The sequence below is a fragment of the Leptinotarsa decemlineata genome, unplaced genomic scaffold (genome assembly GCF_025532065.1).
Source record: "Leptinotarsa decemlineata unplaced genomic scaffold, Ldec_3_MD MMD2_tig00026282_RagTag_RagTag, whole genome shotgun sequence".
Taxonomy (NCBI): domain Eukaryota; kingdom Metazoa; phylum Arthropoda; class Insecta; order Coleoptera; family Chrysomelidae; genus Leptinotarsa; species Leptinotarsa decemlineata.
This window is the reverse complement of record NW_027412668.1, coordinates 7,594,233-7,616,541: the sequence shown is the minus strand read 5'-3', so window position 1 is coordinate 7,616,541 and position 22,309 is coordinate 7,594,233. Positions and strand designations below refer to the sequence as shown.

Here is a 22,309-nt window from a genome sequence, read left to right as displayed (position 1 = left end):
TAGTTAAAGTTATCGGCATCTCAAAGGCCAAAAAAACCAATACAGAGAAATGATGCCGCTGCGAACTGGTCCACGTGGACTGAAGAATTGGCGGTTCGTATTGGATAATTTCTACTAACCGAGTTTTATGATTGGCTAAAGAGTCATAAAATTAAATTTCAAGTCATGTTACGGTGACGAATAGAATGTGGGGATGAGTATCGCCGTTGTGTCGTTAATGTTCAGTTCAGGAACTGATCGCGATTTTAGTGTTGAAATTCGATATTAGTGCAGTTATAATTGGTTAAAATTTTTGGTATCTTTTAAAATGTGGTGTTCTCGGACAAGAACTAATAGTAATAACGAGTGTGATAACAACGCAGACTTTTTCCTGTGTAGTGATTCCAATAGCGATGGTAAACAATGTGAAAAAGAGATACCAGTGAATAAGATTCGGATGCATTTGAATATTGAAACACAGAGAGTATGTTCCAATGTATATAAGAATCTACATCACAAGTTTGGTTTCGAGGTAAACAAACTATTACCAGCAACATCATATTAGATTGAAATTTCTTCAGCTGTTCGTAAAATAGTCAAAAACAAACCTTATGAACGCAAGACGCAATGTGATACGGGATTACCAAAACCTTTAGATGTTCATCTAATAAAATCATTGAAAAAAAGAATATACGACTGTTACAAAAGCAATGAGATTCCTACAACTGAAATCATAAGCAAAAAATTGAATACTTCCGGTCGTTACGTGAGCTGATGTGACAAAACTCTTCAGAATTGGATAAAAAAACTAGGATTCAGATTCAAAATAATAAACAAACGTCAAGCAGTTAAGGAAAGCAGAAGAATAGTGGAATTGCTGTAAAATACTTAGAACAACTAACTAAATATAGACAAGAACAACGGCAAATTTTCTATTTAGACGATACTTGGTACGACACTCACGACACAGTTACGAAAGGGTGGACTGATGGTTTAAGAATGTGTACGCCTAACATGCCTGCAAACAAAGGGTCGTGACTAATCATTGTGCATTGCGGAGGAAGTAAAGAATGGGTTCCGAATTCTTTGAAATTATGTGGAAAAAACTTGAGGACTGCAATGTTGACTATCATAAGAATATGGAAGCTAATATTTTTGAGAAAAGGTTTGAAAACATATTGATCCCAAATTTGGATGCAAATAGTGTAATAGTTCTTGACCATGCTTTCTATCATTCACGACAGCTCATCAAAGTACCGAATAAAAATTCGAGGAAAGATGAAATATGGATAACAATTTGTATTTTGATGATAACTATACCAAAAACCAACCACATGAAGTTTTACAGAAAAAACATTTGAAAAAGTGTATGCCCTTGAGAGTATTGCTGAATAGTATGGACACACCGTACTGAGAATTCCCCCCTATTATTATTAATAATTTGCTAAACTTGGAATGACATCATTTTGAAGTAGTGCGAAATAATCATCGCAATTCAAGTTGCCCTTTATGAAAACGAAACCAATGATATGCTTTCCTACAATCCCTGCCCAAAACATGAACCTTTTGAGGGCATTGCGTCTGCTCTTTTCTCATCCAGTGACGATTTTCCGTTGACCACTAGCGGCTATTTTGCCAATTAGCATGACCGTTAAGAGACAAAGTACACTCATCAGAAAACATAATGTCTTCTAATTGGATGATATGGTTAACCAACATGTCCATGATTTGCTCACAAAAATAAATTCTTTTACCAAAATCGTCTTCCATGATCTCCTGAGTAGGTATCATTTTATAGGGATGCATTTTATTTTTTTTTAATATATTTACTATCGATGTATGGCTAACATTGAATGTAAAGGACGCCTGTTTACTCGATGTATGTGGGTTTTCCTCAAACTCAAGCATCACATCTAATTTGAGTTCATCACTCATTGCATTGGCAGCTGCTTTTTTTATCTGCCCCATATGACCAAGCTCGCGAAACTGCTTCTATATTTTGCTTATTGCTCCTTGAGATATGGGCGGTAAATTAGAAAATTTCAGGTTTTATCTCCATAACCAATCATTTGTAAAACTGTTATTTTATGCATTTCCGTTAATGTAACCATTTGTCAGACTTGCAGTTAACGAACTTTAAACTTAAATTAAAATACTGACAACTAATGTTGTAACATAAAAAACAAGTTGGCAAGGCGTTTAAAACTAACGTTGCCACGGAAATTATTTACAGTTTTTTAAAGAATACCATCTAAAAAGAACATTGCTATGGTTTTTGATTACTTTCTTATTATCAATACCTCAACATGAAATAAGGTTTGAGTACCTGTCATTCGACGAGGGTTGAAGGTAGGGGCTGAATTTTCACGTTGAAGAATGTCAAATTATAAGTTACATTTTACGTATTTCGGATTTTTTTTTAAATATGTACAGTAACCGAAATAATAAATTTATTTCATTTGGCATTCACATACTGTATATTACAGTGTAGGTTTCAACGAATGTTGGAATATGTATAGTTGTTTTTTCAGTGTACATCCGTCGTGTATTTTTTGAAAGTCAAACGTTTCGCCATCATTTCACATGACATTATCAAAAATCGTTGCTTCTCCATGTTCGTAACAAAGAACAGTAACGAGTCTTGATAATGTCATTTGCTTTTTTTTTAGTTTTCATCTATTAAGAAGAACTTAGAAGTTAATCCTTACCTGACCGACACCTTCAAGTCCAGAATCTCTTCTCCGACAGCGGTTTCTTCCAAATACTCGAATACCCGCTCGCACAATTTCGGAGTGAGGCCAGGGTCATCCGGAGCACCCATCATCGTGTGAGTTTTTCCGGTGGAACTCTGTCCATAAGCCAGAACGCAAGAATGGTATCGCTGTTTCACTGACAAGCTGATGACTTTTTCAACCGATTCAAACACCTGTAAATAATTATAGGTCATTATTCGAGTAGTCCGCGCTTTGTCGTTGGGGATATATTACAGAGTGCCAAAGTGAGTTTGAAACAAGCACAAGCACCAAAACTGAAATACTATTCTTGTTAACTAATCTGTTTGCTTCATCTACTGATGATGTTAGAAATGGTTGATTTTTAGTCAGCTCTGTATTGAACTGTTTCATTCAATTTTGACTGTGCCCTGTAGACGTGTTTTAGATGTTGATATTTGTTTTCAAGTAGTTGTCAATTTTGATAAAAATTAACCTAATTTTTTTCTTTAGATTACGAACGCATTCAACTATATACAAATAGTTGAACCATTGCTACAAAAAGTTCAACAGGTTATGGGCCCAGGACTGTAATTGAAAGAGTATATCGACGACGAGAGTTGTGAATTTCGACGAAGCAATTTAGACGCAGAGGTAAATTGACATTTAGCATGGACAACTTGAAAATGGAAAAACTGAATTCCGAGAATTATCGATATTGGTCGATGAAATCGCAAGGAATCCTGGAAGTTAAAAATCTGTGGCAAGCTGTTGATCCTGGTTTTAACGAAAATGAAATTAGAGTTGAAGAAAACAGAAAGAAAGATCATAGTGCAAACTCTGTTCTTTATCTATTGCTGAATAATGACAGTCTTGATGACATAATGCATTGTAAAACAGCTAAAGATATATAGGAAACTTTGAAAAAATTCCATCATAAATTTGATACTTGGCATGGCTTACTGTTACTCAAATATTTTATCAATACCACCAAAACCTCAGACGGGACGATCAATCAATACCTGAATAGACGAAATGGGTTATATCATAAAATTAAAAATGCTGGATTTGAATTTAGCGAGAAAGTTCAAGCAGGATTTACGGTATTGGGTTTACCTGATCAATATGAACACTTCTGAGAGACGATGAAGATGACCTGAATATGTGCAATTTGAAGTCAAAGCTGATAGAAGAAGAAAGACGAATCGAAAATAAGCTGAATGGACATAAAGAAAAAGATGATGAAGTTAAAGCATTTGCGACGCAAAAGACACAGATGAATTTTAAAAGTGGAAATTTCAAACGTAGACGTGGAAAGCTATTCAACAGAGCAAGCTCAAACCGGAATAGAGAAGATACTACTGATACCACAGAACCCAGTAATTCACTGGACTATTTGAGTTGCTACAGATGTCTGGAGATAGGTCACATTGGAAAAAATTGTCCTTGGTCTGCAGCAAAAGGAACGAAACAAGACATATATTCCAATGAGTTGGAAAAGCCAGAATCTTCAACTTCAAAATTTGCATTCAGTGCTATACGAAGGAAAGAAAAAGAAAATGAACATCATTTTTCTGATTTGGTGAATAATTAAACAAATTGGGATACTTGGATACTAAACAGTTGATCTACCGATCATATGACGTCAAATTTTGAGAAATTTATGAATTTTACCAAACAAAACACAGTTGTAGAAATAGCTAGTAGAAAGACGATCCTATCAACTGGTTTTGGAGATATTGAACTGGAGTTGGACGAAGAAAATGGAGGATCCGTTATAGTACTCAAAAATGTTCTGTACGTTCCAGAATTGAGAACTAATTTATTGTCGACTACAATTTTCAGTCAGCTCTGTATTGAACTGTTTCATTTAATTTTGGTGTGCCCTGTAGACGTGTTTTAGATGTTGATATTTGTTTTGAAGTAGTTGTCAATTTTGGTAAAATAAAAGTCATTACGCAACTTGATTTTTCTCTTTCGATTACGAACGCATTCAACTATATACAAATAGTTGAACCATTGCTACAAAAAGTTCAACAGATAACTCCATCGTGGTTGGTGAAACGCGCATCGAGAAGCGTGTTGTAGTTCTGGTGTTCAGGAAAAGTGCTTGTTTTGGAATTATTCTACGCCAGAGATTATAGTTCCATTCAGTTTATTGTTTCCTAAAAGTAACTGTTCCATCTTCACCAGTTTTTTTTACTTTATTTTTTATTTGCATTTTTCTCTTTGTGTATTTGTCTATTGATGATTTTCGCTCAATTTGCAAAATTTGTATTCAACGCGAAATTCGGTTGTGTTTCATATTCTGATTAAATATATGGAGCGCTCCTCGTATCAATATATTTGGTAGGTCGCTGAAACAGCAGCAGAACAATGGAGATTCGATATATAGACTCGCTACAGAAAGCATCTCAGGCCATTCGACAACTTACTCAATGAATTAAAAAAGTTGCTGGCCAGCTAGTGTTGTGTGATCCAACGGGTTTTTACGATCATCCTCCTGGAACCAGAAGTCTCTCTACAAGCCGCTACTAGAGCTGACATACACTGAGGTGAGAACCACAGCCACGTAATCTCACTCGCCCTTTTTTTGTGTCCTGAACAAAATTCTATTGGGGACTTCCTTAAATCATACAATCCTATATTATACTACAGTCCACTTATCTAATGAAGCTGCAGTAACACTATTGGGAATTGTTATTTTAATATTTTTCATGTTCATGAATAAGTACCAATTTTCGATCCTGTGTAATGACCACTGTATCTTTCCCCTAATCCCGAGCCTTCAAGAATGTATTCCGGAAACTCAATTACTTTTATACGAGATAGGTCAGAAGGATCTAAAACGCAATAAATCGTTGAATGAGGGTCGTTTTTTGAAAGAAAGGAATCATGAAAACGTTCTTCATAATTATTCAATGGGTTCTGTATCTGTAGAGTAGGAAGGGTGAGTGTAGGCAGTTAGAGTACTTAGGCCACATGTGACCCATTGTACATCCTCCCAGGTCAGTGTTTGTCAAAGTGTGCGTCGCGGCGCCCTGGGGCGCCGTGGGCCACGGGTGAGTCTCAAGGTACAACGTTTTACAACATAGATAACTGAGAGTAAAGGTAATACGTCGGTACCTATTAATAAAAATCCTCTGATAATATGATAATATCGGTAAATGCAAAATGCAATCTGTTCAGACAGCCACCTACCTACTTTTATTAATTAAATATCCAGTGTAGTCTTCATGTTCAGGTCTGTCTTAGGTCATCGTCCATCCTGTCCTTTCCAGGAAGGTGGACAGGTCTCTGGGAGACATCTCCTTTATATCGGCAAGTGAAGGCCAAGACTCGCCGAACACACACTCTCTTATTGACGATAACTCCGGACATTCGCCAAGGACATGCCTGACAGTTTCATCTTCCTATTCACACATCCTGCATAGGAGTGTGTCCACTAGCCACATAATATGGAGGTGTTTCCTTAGTTGACAGTGGCCAGTCAAAAATCCTACTGTTAAGCGTAGATTTTTTCTGGTCATCGCCAGATATTTCTTCGGCGCCAGCTTCCCAGGGTCGCCAAGGGTGATCCTGGCAAGATTGCGTCCTTCGATTTCATCCCATCTCTTTAGGGATTGAGCATGGGTGTGACGTTTGGCTGGTTCCGCAATTGTCGAAGTCATCATCAGGCCGTAGGTGCCACTGGGTCCTAAAATTCTCAGTCCAGCCGCTTCCTTGGCTAAAGAGTCGGCAATGCGACTACCTTTACTCCTGTCGTGTCCTTCAATTTATTCATTGGGTAACAATGGAACTTTCTACGAAACCAGAGCACTTTTGAGGAAACTAGAACACTTTCTCTCGACGTTTCGCATACTAAGTTAAAATCATCAGCTGCTGTCTAGTTCTGGTGCCTCTACATGTTTTCCATAAAGGCATAATGAAAGACAGCCTCGAGATGTGAAAGATTTGAAAGAAGAATAACAGCTGCGTGTAGAAAACTTCAAGCAGAAGTTTTTTGGAATGTTAGAGCAGACTTTATCACCGTTCAGAAAATAATGGACAGCATTTCAAGCATTTAATAAGATACATTGCTTGTTTGAATGCTTAAATATTGTCACGGTTTGACTCGATTCGCCCAAAAGTTTTGAAAATAAAGATCGTGTATGTGGCATTTTTGAAAAGGTATCTGGACGACTTTCAGAATGAGGTATCATTCAACCCCCATTTTTATATTGACTTCAAGGGTTGTACCGTCCAATTTTTACTGTTTGAAAATGAAGTAATCAATTCATGATTCTTTTATTAAAAATATCTCGTTACGCCTGTTGCCTAACAAGGATCTCAAAGTCGGCATTGCTTCTAAGGGTAGACAGGAGGAGAACTTAGCGTTCTATTTGAATTTTTTTGGTTACTAAGGTAACTGTCCAATGAACCCCAAACTATTAGGAAACGTGATTCCCATAAATAAAAAGATTCCTGTCTACCATCCAAGTAGAGTCACTGTGATCCATGCTATTGTAACAAGTTAAAGAATTAACTGTCTTAAACAAATATAATTTCCAACAATATTTCACTAATGACAACACAACACTTAACAACTAACGCTTAATTTATTTCCACTATTTGAATTTCTTGTTTGTTCACTTTCTAAACTGACCTCTTGGGTCGGGAAGCCGGGCTTATATGATGTAACGGTTCTTTCTAAAAATCTGTAGTCGGTTCGGTACTCAACTAGAGTTTTACCGGCAGTTGCCGACTGCATTCTTTCGCGGTGATTTCGTGTGTTTGTTACATGATTCGGCTGGCATACTGGTCAGGGGCGGCTTCAGATTCGTTACACTATCTTAGGAATATTTGAATAATGTTCTACCAATAGGTTACTCAATTATTTGAAAAAAATTACTAACCTTACTAAGAATCAACATGAATTTAGAACAGGATTTTCAAATATTGAAGCAAAGCATTCTTTTTCTGGAAGACTATTGCAATATCTTGAAGTAGAAAATGTCTGATTGAAATGCTGTGCGATTTAAGTAGTACCTATTTTCAATTGTGTAAATTATGAAATCTTGGCAAAAAGTTGTTTTTATGGCCTTAGAAGAGTGTCTTTAAAATACATTTCATCATTCCTTATAAATAGTAAGAAACGCAAAATCTAAAAATTATGGTTTTAATCATAGATGTACCACCACTTATTGAAACGTTTAAGTGAAGAGATCAAGCAAAACCGGCCGCAGTTGACTAACAAAAAGTGTTGTTTCACCAAAACAATGCACCAGCTCACAAATCCATTATCGCAATGACCAAAATTAACGAATTGAAGTTTGAATTGCTACCTCATGTACCCTATTCGCCAGATTTAGCCCCCTTGAACTATTTGCTGTGTCCAAACTTGAGAAAATGGTCAAATATTTTCCAACAATGAGGGAGTGTTTTTTAAAAAACCTTTTAGTTCGATGTTCTTTAAAAGCGTGTTTTTTAGTTTTTAAACTATATTTATTTTTCATTTTTTAGTTTCGTATGCTATAAAAGCGAGTTTTTTAGTCTTTTTAAACTATATTTATTTTATTTAAACTTTGGGATCAATCAGCCGTATATTGTTTAGAAAAATGACCGTTGGTATTTTCCGATTCCGGAGAGGGAGCCTGAAAATCAGCTACCAAGCCCAAGGTAGCAGGGGCGCAAAGAAGGGTTACGAATAAGGCAGCAGGGGTGCGTGTTAATAAAAAAAAATACTATTTTCAAATAAAGAAATTCATGTAAAGTGAGTTCGAATTATATCAAGGAGGTTACATACAACGTCATCTGCCCGCGAATAGATTAAGCAATAATGTCGATATATCAAGGAGGTTACGCACAGCGCCATCTGCCCGCGAATAGATCAAGCAATAATGTCGATAATTCAAATACAGAGTTTGAGAGTTACAAACAAACATACATACATACAGATTAAGCTAATAAAAGCGAGTTAATTAAAACGGTATCGAACTTAATGAACGTTGCTGGGAAAAGTGTATAGAGCTGCAATGAGATTTTGTTGAAAAATAAATTCCCTTTTTCCAAAATTTTTGCGTTTTCTTTGTTGAGCCGGATACTTCTGGAAACACCCTCGTATATAGCGAATTAAACCAAGTTTACAATGTGTGCCGATGTCATGTCACTGATAATTGCTGAGAAGTGTAACCTATGCTTAAAAACTTAATGTGATGATATAACTAAGACAATCATTTCAACATTTACTGGGCTAAAATATAACTCTTGATCTTATCTAATTATCTCAACATCCTGCAATCACTGCCCTAATGAACATTTTGACAGTTATAAATACTCCCCGTATAATTTGGAAGTAAAGTAAAGATGAATGAACCGGTAAATATTCATAGGCCATCACAGGATGCGGTTTGTTTACATAGTTGTGTTGGAAAATGTAGAAAACCATCGAGGTGGACTGATTGGAGGTGAACCATTCATTATAATAGTACAACTACATTCTTTCTACTTCTGCCTGTGGTAAATTCGAATATCAATGTTGTCTGTCCGAGAATTTCTATTCACCTGCCACTGGTAAGCTATTCATAAAAATGGAATGTTTTTTTTTTATGTATAGTACATGATTTTTGGTCGATTCTCGAGGTATTCAACAAATGGAGCTGAAGTGATTACGTTTCTATTCAAAACCTTCAAAAATAATAATCGAAAGAGCATCTAACAACGTTACACTGCCCTTCTAATATCTGTTTGGATCCTTCAACAAACTAATTATGCAGTTTTCTTTAAAAATCTCGTAGGTTCCTCCAAATTTGTCACAATGGTTATTCTCGTTTCTTATTCTAGTTTTTAATTTATCGTTCATCTTGCTGGATGATATGTCTCTCAAATAGCAGTTTTTCAAAAATGAAAATGTATAAAAAAACACGAAAATATTTCAACACATGGTCATCAATTCCACTATGAGTATGTAGAGTGAATAGTTCAGTTATTGCGAGTTTTCTTCCTGTTGCATCTCGCAAGCGGAGAATAACTTCAAGACAATACTCCTTATTGGTGGCCAGAAGTACTGGTGCACTACGCCAGGGTAATCGAAGAAAACAGTGAGCAAAACCTTGATATTGATCGAACTTAGCGTTCTATTTTGGTCTTGGCTCTTCTGGGCTCTTCCATTGGGACGATTGGGCATTTACCGAAGTTAAAACATTCACCTTATTTTTTGAACAGTCCACGTGTATCCCACTTCTGACACCAACCGTTTTTTGTGGATTGTGTTCACAACAGCTCTAGAAATTAACAGCTCTGCACAGAACTAAATCTGACGATTGTAGTTAATAACTACATCAAGTAAAACTATTGATATACTATATTGTATTATAATTTTTCAATACTTTTGAACTACCGGTAAAGTCTATATTCGGCAGAAATTCAGAGATCATAATAAACGAAGCTGCCACTCATAGTTCTGTTCAAAACAATTTCAACTATTATTTCTCACGAATGTTGACTGGTATCAGTTTGAGAGTGTTCACCACATTTTTAAATCTTGTCTTAGATTTTCCTGTATTTCAGTTACTCAAATGAAAAAGCCAAAGCAAACGGTTCTAAAGTAGTGAAAGAAAAGGTACCAAATGTATACAGTCCGATGACGTATTTAGTATTATACTTTTCAAAACCAATACATCAATTACAATAGTTGTATATGACACATTTAACCAATTTTTGACGGAATATAATTTAATGACTCGTATTTTCTCACACAATCTGTTACAAGTCGAAACACATGAAACAAAACTTTCTTTAAAAAGAGCATATACTTTGTATACAATTTTAATTTTTTTGATAACCTACCACAAAAACGAAGTAAGCAGGCGCTTTCATAATTCTTTGTAGTTCAGTAACATCAAACTGAATATTGAGTGACTCTCCAGTCCTCCTACCTCGATGGAAGGAAAGCGAAAATAAAAACGAAAAATACGTACTTGGTCCTGGTTGCAGCTTTCTTGGAAGCAGTAGTCGAAGGTGAATCTTCTTACTCTTTCTCGGCTGTCTCCTGCATTCTGTTCTGGTACCTGGACGACGATAAACCATTTTAAAATTAGATCAAAGACAGTTGCATGCAGCGTGTCGAAATTAATATAAAGCGAATTCGGCTCGGAAAGATGTGTGGACGGTATTTCGGTTTGTTTTGACAATAAGCAAATGTTCGTAATTAGGATGGGATTGGACATGCGAGTACTTATACAAGGAAAATTGTTTGATTGTTTCACCTCAGTTCCTAAATCAGAAAAGGTGTTTTCATTACCCGAAGGCAACATTTGAACCTTGTGGTCCAGCATCAAAGGTACTTTATACTCACTTGGGAATAAAATATTGTTATAGTTCAAGTAAACGATATAGTGCAAACCTTCCATTAGCTCCCCTTTAATAATATAGTTAGGGAAATAACTAATTTCATTATTCAATAATAATGTCTGATTATATAAGAATAATAATAACTATATAATATATATGATAAAAATATCATCGTCAATCGTAAAGAGGAAAGATATTCTTGAACATCTTTCTAAACCAAATGAAATAAACAATCACTGTATTACTTCAGTCGCTCAAATTGCGACTGAACCTCCGGATACTCTTCTTAACTTCTACAAAAAAATGCAATTTCAAGAAAATTCACCTTTTGAATTCCATCAAATCAACGTGGATGACACTAACATGATAGTCAACTCCATAAAAACCAATGCTACCGGATCAGATAAGATATCTATCAAAATAATCAAAATCTGTATCCCTTACTTAACTCCAGTTCTAACATATTCAGTCAACTAGTATCTTCCCGGAACTATGGAAACAATCTACTATTTTTCCTATAAACAAAATTTCTAAACCTTTGACACCAAATAATTTGAGGCCCATAAATATAGTACCGGCAATATCAAAAATTGTAGAAAAGGCAGCCTACAGTCAGACATACTCTTATGTATCTGATAATAACATCTTGCCTGAACACCAATCTGGATTTCGGAAAAATCACAGTACATCTAGTGCTCTGTTGAAAAAATGTTCGACGATATTTTTTCAGCCATCGATAATGAAAAGGTGACTCTATTCTTGACTCTCGATTACAGTCAGGTTTTCGACACCATGAATCACAATCTGATGTGCCCTAAACTTGATTTTTTTGGTTTCAGTATGGAGACATGTGACTTAATCAGTTCATTTTAAAAAAATAGAAAGCAACGCGTTGTGATAAAGGGTAGTCAGTCTGATAATATGAGTGTATATCATGGAGTCCCGCAAAGTCAAATTCTCGCCCCTCTAGTCTTTATTATCTACACATCTGACTTCTCCAAGGATCTTAAGTTACTCAACATTCATACATATGCAGGCTCCGATAAAGTGAATCAGCTTATTGATCACGAAACATCGCTCAATAATGATGTGAAAAATCTTGTTCAGATTTCGCAGTGAATTCCTAGTAAATTGATCTTTAATAATTTTTGAAAAAGCCAAAGATCGTGGAAGGACCATAGATAATATCGATTTGTACTAACATTCAAAGGTCGTACGGTACTCTGATGAAACATCTGTATTCAAACAGAAACTATATCAGTAGGTCTCTCAAAATTACCCTTTCAGACGTACTGATTCTATCTATATTCAATTATTGCGATGTCGTCTATGGTCCTTGTATCGATTCCATAACTTCTACAAGAATTCAGAAAGTACAGAACGCCTGCATTAGACTGATATTCAGTTTGAATTACTGAGATAATGTGACCCCTTCAATCAATTAGATTGGTTGAAAATGCAAAACAGAAGAGAATTGCATTTCGCTTGTTTCACTCACAAACTGATAAAAAAACAACAACCCACAACATTAGATTCAACAATAATTTTGATATTCCGAACCATAACAGCACTATCTATGAGCGTTCCTTCACGTATCATGCTGTAACAAGTTAAAATTCATTCAGTGAATCTTTGAAAAATTCATCACTACCGTTATTCAAAAGTAAACTTAAAAATGAATTGCTCAGTTAACAGTGATCCAAACATAAACATTTGTATTTCATTTTACTATTGTCATGAAATTGCCATTTATTTTTTGTAAAGTTTCTTTTTTTTCAAACGTGGTTGAGTGGAAGAATAGCGCTTTGCTAAACTCCGCCACGTTAAATAAAGACCATTTATTATTATTATTATTACTATTTTTATATTCTCTCTTTCACTATCACTGTCGTCATTTAAAATGAATCAAAAAACAACATACTCCCTGTGTTTCAATATTCAAATGCATCCGAATCTTATTCACTGGTATATCTTTTTTGCATTGTTCACCAACGCTATTGGAATCACTACACAGGAAAAAGTCTGCGTTGTTATCACACACTATTAGTACTTTTCCAAGGAAGCCATATTTTGAACAGATAACAAAAATTTTAAGTAATTATAACTGCACCAATATCGAACTTCAACACTCGAATCGCGTTCAGTTCCTGAACTGAACAGGACGGCGATAGCCATCCCCGCATTTCCGATTTCTATTCGTCACCGTAACGTGACTTCAAATTTAATTTTATGACTCTTCAGTCAATCATGAAACTCGGTTAGTAAAAATTCTCCAATACGAACCGCCAAGTCTACAGTCCACGTGGACTAGTTTGCTGCCGGTTCATTTCTATGTATGGTTTTTTTGTCCTTTGAGAGTGTCGCCAACTTTAAGAGTGCACAATATCGTTTACTTCGACTATCCTCTATGTGTTTAGTTCTGATAAATAGAACATTCTTCTTTGTGAAAAATACTTTTATTTTACGCAGTAAACTGAAAAGTTTGGCCTTTCTACACTTGTAGGAAGTTCTCCATTACAATTTTTATATTTTTCAGATTGTGGAAGGTAATAATACTTCACTTCATTCACTTCATTATTATATCGTGATTAGGACTGTCCCTTCCAGAATAGAAGAATTCAAACGTTGCATTCATAACCCAGCCTAGTACCACTGACAGATGGCAAATCAAACAGTGCTGTCTAATATTGCCTAATGAATGTAACTATGAGATCTAATACTATCTGACATCCATACATAATACATTATAAACGATTTTTTTACAGATACAAAAGCGCGAAATCTCTAGTATGCATGAAACAACTAGTATATCAGGCAGAAATATGCATAAGTTGCCATATGCGAGACAAAATGTATATGTTCTTACCTTCAAGTTTGTAATTGCCAAAGAATCTCCATTTTCCACGGCTATAACTGAAACAGAGCCAACATCTATCTCCCTGAAAAGGTGATTTTATTATTAAAATTACGATTTGATAAATTTTCCAGCAATACGAAAACAAAATATACAAAAATACTTTGCGAAAATGCAGTTTGCTTTACAGTTTCAGAACCTGCACAAACTGACAAAATTAATAAATCAGATGCTTTTTTATTTCATTCAATGACTCTGTTATGGAATCTTCCTGTCTAAACCTGTTAACTAGGGCTATAGTCAAGTATTCTCATTCTGGGATATTCTAAATATAGTTTCCTGGTTCTTCGATTCATATTTTTACGTACTTATAAAATCTCCAGACTACAGACTTCTTTCACTTCTTTGTTTGCATTTATTTTGGGATTCAAAGTTTAAACTGGATACCCCAGTAAACAAGCATCTCTTGTGAAGAATGTGAGATTCGGAAAAATAAAATAAACACAATGAAATAAAGCAAGCAAAGAGGAAAAACCTTCGCGAATGAGCAGTAAATAGTTATATACATTTGTGGAAAACCATATAAAACTGAAGAAAAATTCTCGACTGGTCAGGCTTAACATATTACTATTTTCATTATAAATCGCTTTTGCTATTGAGATTGATGAATCTACCCCATTTTTCTGAAATTAAATACTAGCATGTTGACAATTAGTAATGAAACCATGCGCAATCTAATATATAAAAATGTAAGTTTGTTGGTTGGTTGGTTGGTTTGTTGGTTGGTTGGTTGGTTGGTTGGTTGGTTGGTCGGTTGGTTGGTAAGTGATGAACATGTACAAGTAATTTTTCATAGAGGTTTTAAGGCTATTAATTTTTCTGTAACTCGTCACTAGATGGCGCTGTAGAACAATTTTTCCCAAGTTCTTTGATTCTGATTCTGTCAAAATATTGGAACCGGAATCGGAAAATATCAATGGTCATTTTTCTAAACAATATACGGCTGATTGATCCCAAAGTATAGATAAAATAAATATAATTTAAGAAGATTAAAAAACACGCTTTTATAGCATACGAAACTAAAAAATTAAAAATAAATATAGTTTAAAAAACTAAAAAACACGCTTTTAAAGAACATCGAACTAAAAAGTTCAAAATATTTTTTTTAATGAGCTTAAAACAATAACGAATGAAAAATACTATTATTATTGTGAAAAAAGCGACGGGAGCTTGATATACAAAAAATATGGAACAAAGCGCGCCCACGCTTTTTTCACAATAATACTAGTATTTTTCGTTCGTTTTTGTTTTGAACTTATTTGAAAAAAAAAAATTTTTAACTTTTTAGTTCGATGTTCTTTAAAAGTGTGTTTTTTAGTTTTTCAAACTACATATATTTTTCATTTTTTAGTTTCGTATGCTTTAAAAGCGTGTTTTTTAGTCTTTTTAAACTATATTTATTTTATCTAAACTTTGGGATCAATCAGCCGTATATTGTTTAGAAAAATGACCATTGATATTTTCTGATTCCGAAGAGGGTGCCTGAAAATCGGCTACCAAGCTCAAGGCAGCAGGCGCGCAAAGGAGGGTTACAAATAAGGCAGCAGGCGGGCTTGTTAATTAAAAAAAAAATTTTAAATGAAGAAATACATGTAAAGTGAGTTCGAATTATATCAAGGAGATTTCGTACAGCGCCATCTGCCCGCGAATAGATCAAACAATAATGTCGATATATCAAGGAGTTACGTACAGCTCCATCTGCCCGCGAATAGATCAAGCAATAATGTCGATAATTCTGCCAAATACAGATCTCGACCTTGAGAGTTACAAACAAACATACATGTGAAGCTAATACAAAGCGTCTAAAAAAATAATAAAAATCCAACTACATACATACATATATATATATATATATATATATATATATATATATATATATATATATATATATAAACATATATATATATATATATATATATATATATATATATATATATATATATTTATAGTGTATATATGTATATATGCATATACTATACATATGTATATGTATAGTGTACCCCTTGTTCGATTTGTCAAAAGCGTTTTTCATTCATTAATGAATGAACGAAAATATTTAAAGGAAAAGGTCAATATGTTTTTTCAAATCACCTATTTTCAATCACAGTGTTTTAAAAAAAGATGCCAGGCATCTACATTAATTTGTTGTCTTCATACGTAAAGTAGATCAAAAGTTAACATGCTATTCCAAAATTATTACACAGGGCGATGCGGGATAAACCAGCGCGGGGTTTCGTAGTAAATATGAACAGGGGGTCCTTCAATTGCAAACTCAAAATTTAGGATCAATATAAAACAAAACATTCACAAAAAGCTTATCGTTATTTAATGTGGCGAAAACAGAAATAATTATACATAAGAGGGAAATAAGGGGAACTGTAACACAACGGTAATGGACAGTTAAAAAAAAAAGACTCTTTAAATGACCTCATTGGTCATTACAAAAAATATTCAACACGGTGAAACTCGAATTAAAAAGGATATTAGGGATTTTTCCTGTAAATATTGTGATGTTGCCAAATTACAGCATACTAATTATTTCAATGTACATTTACAGTAAGATCAGCGCTCACTTTGAGAATGAATCAAGTTTCTGGACTTGGTAGGTGGCATAATTTTTTCGTTTTCAGGGTTTTTTATCCAAAGGGACGGGGATCGAAGTATTTACTACCCCCTGACATCTACAGGGCTAATACTAACCAGGTGATCTTTGAAACAATCACGTTACATTTCTTCTTCATTTAATTTTATGAAGACATCAAACTTTTTGTCATTTTCAATCATTTCGGAGATACAAAAAATACTACAACTTGAGTGGTGAAGATACCGACAAATGTCATTTTTGTAGCACACTTAAGGTCGGTCCTAACTTTTTTTCTATCACAGTATGCCAGATGATAAATGTTTCTCAAAAACAACTCCTCAAAAGAATTCATCTTGCCATCGAACTCCTATCCAAACGGTGTAATGGTTCGATTCAGGTACTCAAGTGACAAATCCCGTTGACTGCTTGCTTTTTGAATCCTTTTTCAGTGACTAGTTTTCATTTATCATCACCAGAATTTGAGTCGACTATATTTTGCCGAAAACCAACTCAATTCAACCATTTCCTTCAATGGTCCGAACACAACATAACGCAAAAAGTGGGGAATTACATACAGGGTGTTATGTAATAAGTGTCCGATATTTTATAAGACGATTCCTTAATTATTTATAAGGTGAAAAAATGAAATAAACATGCTCTTACTTCATTTTTGAAATACAGTTGTTGAAATTTTATTTCAATACGAATTTTAAAATAATGTCGATATTTGCACAAAAATTGATATTTAGGAACTTTTTAATACAATAAATTCAAATTTGGTTTTAGTTTGGCACTTGATTGTATCATTTGTTCGGTTGGTTTGACATAAAATACTACTTCTGAAGTATGAAAACGGTTGAATTTTGAAATTATAGAGTGCATTTCTTTAATGTCCCCCCTCTTTTATTTTTTGAACAGGTCAAATTTCAAGATGGCGACTGGGCGCTATCTGGGGAATAAAATTGAATGAAAAGAGGGGTCTTGTGATACATCATTTTGAAGCTCCTGACGAATACTTCACAACCCTAAAATATTAAGTCAATATCTTCACCTACTACTGAAGACAAACACATTAATATCGATATTTCTAGAAATAATCCTTTTTATCTGCCATATGGCAATTCCAACAATCCGATAAGGTTTGTTGAGTTATTTTTTATTTATAAAAACGACTAAAAATGTCAGTATGACAATGAACATCATTGTTCAGTTAGAATATTCCCATTTGTGGAATTGGCCGCGGTGGTAGTGCGCCCGACTCACGATCGGAAGGTCGTGGATTCGATTCCTGCCTCGACAAGATATTTTTCTCGATAGAATTTATCTGCTTGAAGCTGGGATGATTCTGCAACCGTGTAAGGAATCACACGTTAAAAGGTAAGACCTCGTTAGTCCTTAGCTTGCACAAGTTTCTCAACTTCTGAGAGTTGTCGTTCGTATTAGGGCGACAGTTGATTAGCGGAAAAACAGATTTTAAACAGATTTTCTTAAACAGATTTAGTTTTCGTTTTACTAGTAGGGAGGTACCGCGTCAACAATCTCTAAAATAGTCAATTCTCGTCTATTGGAAGAAAAAATTGAAGTGATTTTTATTTACGGTACGACGGGTAACTTTCACGAGACCGAAAGTATTTTCAATTAACGTTTTCCTAATTGTCCTACCTTTAGAAAATATTTGAGGGAACTTATATCCAAATTCACAACTACCGGTAGTGTGAAGCGAATTCTTATGAATTCGATATGGATATTGTATTCCAATAAGATGGAGCACCACCACATCACTCCAGACATGTAAGAAACTATCTGGATATTACTTTTCCCGGTCGTTAGATAGGCCGTCGAGGTCCTACAGAATGGCCAGCCCGCTCGCCAGATTTGACACCCTTGGACTTCTTTCATTGGGATGTTCGAAGCAACAGGTGGACGAAACTGGACCTGTTTCGATATTGGATATACGGCAGAGAATAATAAATATTTGTAGAGATACTGACGTTACTGTGTTCGAAAATGTTCAGCGTGAAATATTGGATAGGCTGTTCATATGTCAAGTAGTTCAAGGCAATCATTTCAAGCATCTTCTGAACTGACCTCAAGCTTATTCTGTTTAAATCTGTTTAAAATCTGTTTGAAATCTATTTTTCCGTTACTTATTAGTCAGTGGGCTATGCTTGAAGAATGGCAATAAACAACTAAAGAAATGCACTTTAAACCAGTCAAGCCAGTCTCGATATACCTACACAGTAGGTTGAATGGACTGACGCCTATCAGAAAACAACTACTCCCCTGGCTAATACCACGAAGGGCGTTGGATTATATCCGACAGGCGTCAGTGCAGGAATCTTCACAGAAAATTTCCTGCATATGCAATGGACAATACAACTGAAAGAGTCAACCTTCAATTTTGGAACGGGCACACTTGCAGATAGGTTTCGGGCTTATTAGCCACTCGTAAGTGAAAGATAGTGACCATCATCGACCTGAAGTCAATGATATTCCACAATTAAAAATCGAAATTCTTTCAGAGTATTTCATTCCTCTTCCGAAGTTGGAGCGAACATCACAAAATGTTACTCCATCTAGTGGACGAGGTACTAACCAACTGCATATCCGTAATTTGCCCGAATCCTCTGAATAAGGAAGAAAAATTTTCTTATTAGTCAGTGGGCTATGCTTGAAGACTGGCAGTAAACAAATCTAAAGAAATGAACTTTAAACGTTCAAGCCAGTCTCGATATACCTACACAGTAGGTTGAATGGACTGACGCCATCGAGGTATATCGAGACTGGCTTGAACGTTTAAAGTTCATTTCTTTAGTTATTTTTCTGTTAATCAATTGTCGCCCCCATACGAACGACAACTCTCAAAAGTTGAGAAACTTGTGCGAGCTAAGAATTAACGAGGTCTTACCTTTCAACGTGTGATTCCTAACACGGTAATTACCTCATATTATGTAGTTGAATGTCAATGTATTTAGGCAATTATTGAAGATATTGACATTATATTTTAGGGCTGTAAGGCATTTGAGAGGAGCTTCAAAAAGATGTGTCAGAAGACCCCCCTTTCCATTTATTTTTTTCCCAGATGGAGCCCAGTCGCCATCTTGAAAGTATCATCTGTCAAGTTCACTCAAAAATAAAGTATTAATGCATTGGTTTCATTACTACAAAATTTCAATTTTTTGAGTTGACCCGTTCAAAAATAAATAATAATAATAATAATCGTCTTTATTGTTACCCAGCTGTAGTTACATACAAATATTTAAATAAATTAGAGAGCTAGTTGCTGACATAACAAAAGGCGAAGTTCAACTTAGTTAGCACAAGTGCTACTGATGGGGGGGGGCATTAAAGAAATGCACTGTATGAAACTAGGAAAAAAGTAACAGTTATATTCTTCAAGCCTCTATTTTTTCAAAGATGAAGACAATCCTAATCTATATTTTTTTCAAGAAAGTATTACTAAATATTTAAATATAATGAACGGTATATACAATATTATGAAAAAAGATCTCTTTGTAGTCGATTTATCGAAACTTAAAATAGTATAGCAAAAATTTTAACCCATAGTACATTCGTCTGTATTCATAAAATACAAATCCATTAATTTCTCTATTCCATTCATTGAAATAACTAGTACTTAGTCACCAGGAAACTGTATAACGCCTATTTTTCATTCAGTAACATACAGTGTTTGAAAAAAATTACCTCTGATACCTACCAATATAGCACAAAAATTCAAATATGAAGTAAAATTGATCAAAAAATGTACTAGCGAACCCAAAAAATCTCTTACCTTTTCGACAAGGGCCTAACACGGACAGCAACCTTGAGTTTCGTCATTTTCCGTAAGGAAAATCACCGAATTAGGAACTTACACTGTAACACACGAGCAGCATCCCTTTCAAAACGATAAACTTGAGGCATTTAAGCGCCACTTTTCCACATTCAGAGCGCAGATTGTAAACAACACTGGACCAAATATTGTGTAGATTTCTCTGGCGTTAAAATATTGCCTAAGCGTTGCGACGCCAGGCCCAATCCGCTGATCTATATTTAACTGACTGTCTTGAAAAGTCTTCAGATGAAAATTAAGGAGGATACAACTGAGTGACTGGAGTTTACTGGTTTCCGTTCGTCCCATTCATGAAAAATCACACCAAGGTAGTTGAATTGATTCAATTTTATATTTATTTTAACTGAAAGAATATTCTTATGAACATATCGCAAAATACACCCAATTTTTTGTAAATAGTCGTTGCATGAATCTTCATTTTGTTCCTCACAGTAATCTGCATCAAAAAGGATTTTAAAAAACTAAAATCGACATTTTATATATCTTTATCATTACAAATGTTCTTTTCCTATAATGAAAGTTAAGATGAAAACAACATCGAAAAAGTGGTTTTCACCTCATATAAAAAACATGGATAGCCAGCTGTGCGAAATAAAAAAAATTGAAAAGCAAATGAATAACAAGTTATAAACCTCTTAAAATAAGGAATTTAAAAAAAGTTATTAAAAGACTGTGGAAGTATATCAGAAACAGATCAATGACGCTAGAATAAAAAAGTCCAATAATGTTGCACGTGACAGTTGGAAAATAATCGATGAAAATAGTAACAGAGTTAATAAGAAACCATTTCCTGACATGCATAATCGGAATGGAGAACCTATTAGAGATGAACTGAATAAATTTAATTATATCAACAATTATTTTACTAACCTCCCAAAAATTAGCTAAAGCTCCACTAAAAACAAAAAAATGAACACTACTCCTGTTAGCTTTTTTCTGACGCCTGTAACGCCAGATGAAATGAGAACAATGCTAACGAGAACTACCTCAAAAACACCTTCAGAAATTGATGACATTGATGGAAGAGTTTTGAGATCAGTTGTGGATTTAGCCTGCTTCAGATCCGGAAACACTATCCGTAGCAGCCTCACGAAAACCAGGCCATCAAACGCGGACTGAGATTCCAAGAATTGCATTTACCGGATACCCTGTGAGTGCGGAAAATCCTATATCGGTGAAACTAAGAGGCCATTGAATGTTCGCATTGCCAAGCACAAGAAACACACACAGCGAGGGGAAACCAGAACCATCGAATGGTTCCAATCTGAGATCATACAGGGAGGAACATTGGTTTAGGAGGAAATTCAAAGAAGCCGCATACATGTTGTCCAACAACGCATTTATCCAAGCAAGCGTAGAGATACGTAACATATGGAAACCTCTAATCAAGCGGAACACTACCAACTCCCGAAGAACGGTCATCTCCCGCCAAAACCAATGAAGCGGAAAGAGGGGAGGGGATAGATGAAAGCACTCGAATGACCTATATTCAGATCTCCGAGGAATAAGTCCACCCGAAGACGATTGTGGATACTAACAATTGAAAAGTCGTGAAGTAACTTGGCTTGAAATCTCTCAACTTTTTATTTTTGTTCAATTGTTCTATTTTCACTTGTATTTTATTTTACTGCTATTTCATATCAGTTTTTTGCCTAATATAATTGTTATTTACACCTATTCCTTTTCAATTATTTTTTTCTATTAGTTCTTTCAGGGATTTCAAATCATTTTATATATCAGACAATGAAAGTCCGAACTAATGAGATAGAGAATGGTTGTAAATCGAGACGATGAAAAATGAACACGTCCTTCCATGGAAGGACAATAAGTCAGTTGTTGGGACTTTACTTGTCCTTACTTTAGCAGCATGCCATCTACTATCTACTTCTGTGAAAGTCAAAACTATTGCCTCATAACTGTTGATATTTTTTGGGTTC

At 34.9% G+C, this 22,309-nt stretch overlaps 1 protein-coding gene across 1 annotated transcript in view; it reads right to left on the bottom strand.

Annotated features, from left to right (window-relative positions):
* LOC111509538 (uncharacterized) overlaps positions 1-20,498 on the bottom strand; it is a 46,684-nt gene extending 26,186 nt beyond the window's left edge. The window contains 4 exon segments of the mRNA XM_074179757.1: positions 2,688-2,905; positions 10,649-10,738; positions 13,888-13,960; positions 20,313-20,498. Of these exon segments, the coding sequence (XP_074035858.1) occupies positions 2,688-2,905; positions 10,649-10,738; positions 13,888-13,960; positions 20,313-20,359 (428 nt within the window). The 5' untranslated portion in view covers positions 20,360-20,498.
* Positions 20,499-22,309: the final 1,811 nt, after the last annotated feature.